This window comes from Octopus bimaculoides, chromosome 2 (genome assembly GCF_001194135.2).
Source record: "Octopus bimaculoides isolate UCB-OBI-ISO-001 chromosome 2, ASM119413v2, whole genome shotgun sequence".
NCBI classification, from domain to species: Eukaryota; Metazoa; Mollusca; class Cephalopoda; order Octopoda; family Octopodidae; genus Octopus; species Octopus bimaculoides.
Genome location: NC_068982.1, coordinates 45751203 through 45757168, shown reverse-complemented (window position 1 = coordinate 45757168; position 5966 = coordinate 45751203). Strand labels below are relative to the sequence as shown.

At 40.2% G+C, this 5966-nt stretch overlaps 1 protein-coding gene across 3 annotated transcripts in view; it reads left to right on the top strand.

The window, feature by feature from the left end:
• LOC106874350 (uncharacterized) overlaps positions 1-5966 on the top strand; it is a 554238-nt gene that overhangs the window by 473142 nt on the left and 75130 nt on the right. For 2 of the 3 annotated variants that reach the window (XM_052976976.1, XM_052976981.1), the window contains one exon: positions 2793-4438. In XM_052976976.1, coding sequence (XP_052832936.1) covers positions 2793-4438 — 1646 coding nt within the window. The remainder of the gene's footprint in view (positions 1-2792; positions 4439-5966) is intronic. The other variant, XM_014922059.2, reaches the window with a different exon arrangement.

Below are 5966 nucleotides of genomic sequence, written 5' to 3'. Positions count from 1 at the left end.
TGTGTGTGTGTGTGTGTGTGTGTGTGTGTGTGTGTGTGTGTGTGTCTTTCTCTATCTCTATATCTATCTCTCTCTCTCTCTTGCTCGCTAGTTTGTTCATACACAATGACTCAACTCCTCATTACTTAACGTTTCGTGAGCATAGGACACATCTACCTCCTCAAATGTTTACTAGGTTAGAAACCGGCTCTTTCTCTATTGTAAAGAAATCTTAAAATAAAACTGAACAATGACATATACATACGTTGATGCATACATTCATATATACATACATTCGCAGATATGTAGATGCATATATACATACATTAGTGCATGCATACATACACACAAGCATACATACATTACACACTCACATACACACATACATATACACTCACATACACACATGAATACAAACACACATATATTCATACAAACACACATACATACATTCATACATGCATACTTACATACATACATACATACATACATACATACATACATACATACATACACATTCATACATTCTTACGAGTGAATGTATTTCCTAGGTATGACTTTATACTGCGTCCGGTTGTGGGGACCTGATTCAGGAATTCCAGGGTTTTGAGCAGTGTGCAACCACCCCTTAGCCATTATTGTTCCTTCGTCTACCCTGAACCGGAGTAACAGCACCTGTCAAGCGCCCAGCAATCGGGTAATTAGCAAATCAGCAGGGCAGACAGAACTTGTTAGCCTGAGAGAGCAACCCATCTTGGTGAAGGAAAAATCCTTATTCCATATCCTCACTACCTTGCCGCTATACGCAGCCATGGAAAAAGCTCCGGGAGTAAACCCTGAGGAAATACTGGGTGTGGGAGCTCCTGGGGCAATTGAACGTCGTTTGCAGCCTCGTTGTGGCAACTGTTGTGACGACGAGGCAATTCAACGTCGTTTGCAGCCTCGTTGTGGCAACTGTTGCGACGACGCTTGTGCCAAATCGTCACGGCTGTTTTATTCGACTAGATCCTTCAGTGAGGTGGAGAATGGGGACACGCTGTGTGGGAAACAACCTCACCCCCATACCGTACTCCCTAGGCTTGGATCCTATTGAGCACCCTATACTGGAGAGTTAGAACTGAGCAACTGAAAAAGCACCGGGATAGCCGCTTGTGTGTCAAAGACTGCCATCCGCGCATCGGATTGTTTAGTCACTGCTAACCCGATTTCGTTACGACAGACAACTAGGAACTTCATCCGTAGTCATTAATGACACGCGGATGCCTCAGAACTGTATCTATGTGCGTTCTATTCTATTTTTAATTATTTGAAACCTTTCTGTGCAGAAAGATATAAAGTTCTATCTTTGGAATGTAGATAACGAAAACAAATTGATATTTTGAACTTGAGAAAAGCCTCACATATTGTATGCATGTGTGCATGCGTGCGTGCGTGCGTGCGCGCGTGCGTGCGTGCGTGCGTGCGTGCGTGCGTGTGTGTGTATGTGTATGTGTGTGTGTGTGCGTGCGTGCGTGTGCGTGTGGATTTCCATATTAGTATGGATATGTACACATAGTTATGTTGATATAGCAACATGTATAGATATACATGCGAATGCAAGCAAAAGTACCATGCCCAACTATACCGTCTTATTATGTCTTTATATTTTGTTTGTAAAATTCTAGCTGTGAAATTGTGTGCTGAAACAAATTTTGTTGTGTCTTGAGAGAGTCATTGCACCAATAATAATAACACAGGCACAGATTCAATATCACTTCTTTATTATTAATATATTGGTTAAATGTCTAATCGATTGTTTGTTTAATGTGCAGGATAAACAATCCATCGGCTGTTTGTTAGTCAAAGTTCTTTGGTCAATGGCGTCACCTTTTCAGTGACATAATGACTTCCCCTTGCTCCAAGGTCTGCGCTCTAGAAAACCTTTCACAGCCTTTCGGTTCTTGGGGGCACCCTTGAAACACATTCCATATTTCAATGAACTCCAACATAAAAACTATTTACCTTCCATTTTTATTGGGGAGATTAAACATATGTAAAAGTACCCCTTGAAAAGGGTTTAATGTCTAAATCTATCGGCCGCCACTATGAAATTTGAAGAAAATTTTAACTAAGACCTTTATGCCAAATGCTTCTATGATTCTTTATATAGAGGCAATTTTCCCCGTAGTCCTTCTTGATACCCACAAATGATAGCATTCTCTATCTTCGAGAATATGCCGTGCGTGTCAGAAAATATAATGAATAGAGAATTAAACGCAAAAATGTGAAAAATATGCATTTAGGTATAATTAACCTATTTATTATTTCTAAGCGATTTCTCGCACAACATCCGCTGCTAGAAAACTTTAACCCGTTCATCAACTACAGTAACCGTGTTTTTAAAAAAAGCTTTATAATCGTAGAGAAGAATCACCTAACCCTAACCCTAACCCTAACCAGCACACATCAATCATCATCAATCATCATTCATTCATTCATTGAGTCATTCGTTCATTCATTCATTTATTCATCCATTTATTCATTCATTATCATAATCATTATGTTTAAATATCTGAGTTCCCATAATTTTCTGTATTAAACCATTTTGCATACGAAAGATCTTAACAGTTTTCTCCTTTCTTTTCAATAAACCTTTACATTTCTTTGTTGTTGGTATTTTAATGGCTGCATTTTTTCAATATTGATGACGAAAATTATAATTAGTCTTTCCTCTTTTTAAGACATTTTATATGTTCATCAAACCTTTACAATTTTTTATCATTTTTCAACTTTTCAATCCAACTAATTTTTTTTATTTCTTTCTCACTTTTCAGGAAAACGAAGAAGAACCAAAGGACAATGATTGTGAGCAGTTTCAGCCTGCGTTAATTAAATCTGAATCCCTAAACAATGGACAGATTACCTCACCAAAAAACAGGTATCAGCTGCTCACTGAGTCCAAGAAATCTCCTCCCCTACAATGGCGCCCGACACTCCAAAGAGCCGAAACAATAGACTCCACTCCAAAAAGCTCATTATCTGAGCTTCACTCACAGAAACGGAATTATGCTGAAAATTATCCGCGGCACCAGAATGGTTCGACTCGAATGCGGGCTAACAGCATTTCAACTGGAAGAATCAGGTATTCCGATCACAAACCTCACCGATCCCTTCCAGAGCAAAGCTTGTGTAGTCGAGTCAGTCCCCCCGTGCAAACCAAAAATGTAGCAACGAGTACCTCTCCACCTCCCTATGACCCAAATGGCCCAATATCCGAGTTGGATACTACACTAAGGAACTCTTTTAATTCACCATTTTTTCACCCTCAGAGCCCCCCGGTAAGTCCCTTGCCTAACTCTTCCCGATACCATATCCACTCTAAAGGAACGCAATGGACCCCATTCCAAGTGTCTGCAATGACAAGGACCAGTCCAATACACATGCAGCAGAAGTGTCTCAGGTCACCAAGAAGTCCTGTGGCAGCTTCTCTGATAAGATCTCAGTCAGTCGCAATTCCAAGGAGTCCTTCACCACAGTCGCTACTGAGAGTTTTATCTCAGGACTCCCAAAATAAACAAAGCCAACAGCAACCACATGTTCATCACCACCACCATCACCATCACCATCACCATTATCAGCAACACTTTCTCCAGCAACCACAACAGCAGCAGCAGCAGCAACAACAATCCCACCAACTCCAAAATCCACCACCTCCACCTCTACCACAAACACAATATCAACAACAACAGCACCAACAGCTTTACCAACAGCCACAACAGCAAATTCAACAACTCCAACATTATCATCACCCACAACAATTACAACTACAGCAACAACAGCAAATTCAACACCAACAACAACACCACCAACAACAACATCAACAACAACTACAACAGCCACCACAACAATTACAACAACTTCCACCACATAAAATTAGAACTATACAGCAAGAAAACAGTCCTGTCTTTACTTTTCAACAAAATACAATTATTTCATCACCAAATTCCTCTTCCAGGCACCAATGGAATCAAGTATCACTTGTACGATCTCAGACAATATCAACATCAAGAAGTCCACTGAATTTGCCAGCCTGGAACCTCGTTCCAGAATACGCACGTCCAAAACCCTTTCCAGCAGCTCGGATAGGTACGCAACGCATTCTGTCAACAAACCAACCTCTGCCTAACGCCGGTCCTCAAAACATATGTCCAGAAAATTGTAAACTTCCGGTTGTTCGGCACTCACTGTCAGTGCAGAGTACACCGTTGAACGCTACACGCCTAATTCATACTGCATCTACGCCATGTGCTACTGCCTTCTCGGATAGCACCATGAACTTTGCTGCCAACCAAAAGTGGCGCATCAAACACATATCCTATCCTTCTCCTGACTATAGTATGCTGCATAAGAAAAATCTGGAAAATGGATCTTTAGTTGATCAAGCCGACAATGTCAGTGATGTCAGTGATGACGTTAACAGGTAAGTGATTCATTATTACCCTTCTTTGACTATGTATGCCGTAAAGACTCATCATAATGTTGAATTACATGTAATATAGTGAAGGCGTAAGGCGGCGTGCTTGTAGAAACATTAGCACGCCGGGCAAAATGATTGGCGGTATTTCGTCTGTCTTCACTTCTGAGTTCCTCCCCCTCCTCCTCATCATCATTATTATAAGGCAGTGAGCTGGCCGAATAGTTAGCACCCCGGGCAAAATGCTTAGCGGTATTTCGCCTGTCGCTACGTTCTGAGTGCAAATTCTACCAAGGTCGACTTTGCCTTTCATTCTTTCAGAGTCGATAAATTAAGTACCAGTGAAACACTGGGGTTGATGTAATCGACTAGGCCCCCCCTCCCCACAAATTTGAGGCCTTGTGCCTCCAGTAGAAAGGATTATTATTATTATTATTATTATTATTATTATTATTATTATTATTATTATTATTATTATTATTATTATTATTATTATTATTATTATTATTATTATTATTATTATTATTATTATTATTATTATAAGCAGTGAGTTAGCACACCGGGCAAAATGCTTAACAATATTTCGTCCGTCTTCATATTCTGAGTTCAAATTTTGCCGAGGTCGACTTTGCTTTTCATACTTTCGAAATCAATAAAATAAGTACCAGCTAAACACTGGAGTAGATTTAATCGAAATAGCCCCTCCCCTGAAATTGCTGGCCGCGTGTCAAAATTTGAAAGCAATATAGTGAAGGCGCACAGCTTTGTGGTTAGGGTATTATTTGGTTCACGATCGTAAGGTTGTGAGTCCTGATTTCGGTTTTACGTTTTGAGCTCAAATTCTGCCAAGTTTGTTGTTGCCTTTCATCCCTTTGGGGTTGATAAAATAAGTACCGGTTGAGCACTGAGCTCGGTAAAATCGGCTACCCTTTCCTCAAAATATTTCAGTCCACGTGCCTGTTGTAGGGAGCATAATAGCATGTCAGAGTGTGCAGCGTAATTCCTACTGAGTAGAGGACTCAGTAAACAGTAAGATAGATTTATAGAGGTTTTCTTAGTCATTAAGAAAGCTTCTTGTGAACTATAGTCTTGCTCGATAGAGTTGACATTTGGCTACAGAATACCAACAACAATAATAGTCATCGTTTGTCAAACTAAATTTGATGGATTATCCGTTGATCATGAGGATGTGGAACCAATTGTCTGGCTTATTGAATTCCTGTTAGTGAAATTAACTTGTTAGTGGACAAGTATTCCACAGACACGTGCTCTTCTAACGTAGTTCTTTGACCGATCTAACATGGTCAATGTAACATGACTGGGTCTTAGTTCTCAGACAGAAAGCAGAGAATGAAAGAGAGAGAGGGTGGAAGGATGAAGAGAGAGAGAGAGAGAGAGAGAGAGAGAGAGAGGAATAATAAAGAATGAATGAAAGAGTGAAAGTGGGAGAGCAAGACACACAGACAGAAGATTCGACCTCGGTACTGGACTGGTACTTCATTTTACTGGCCCTGAAGGGATAAAATACAAAGCC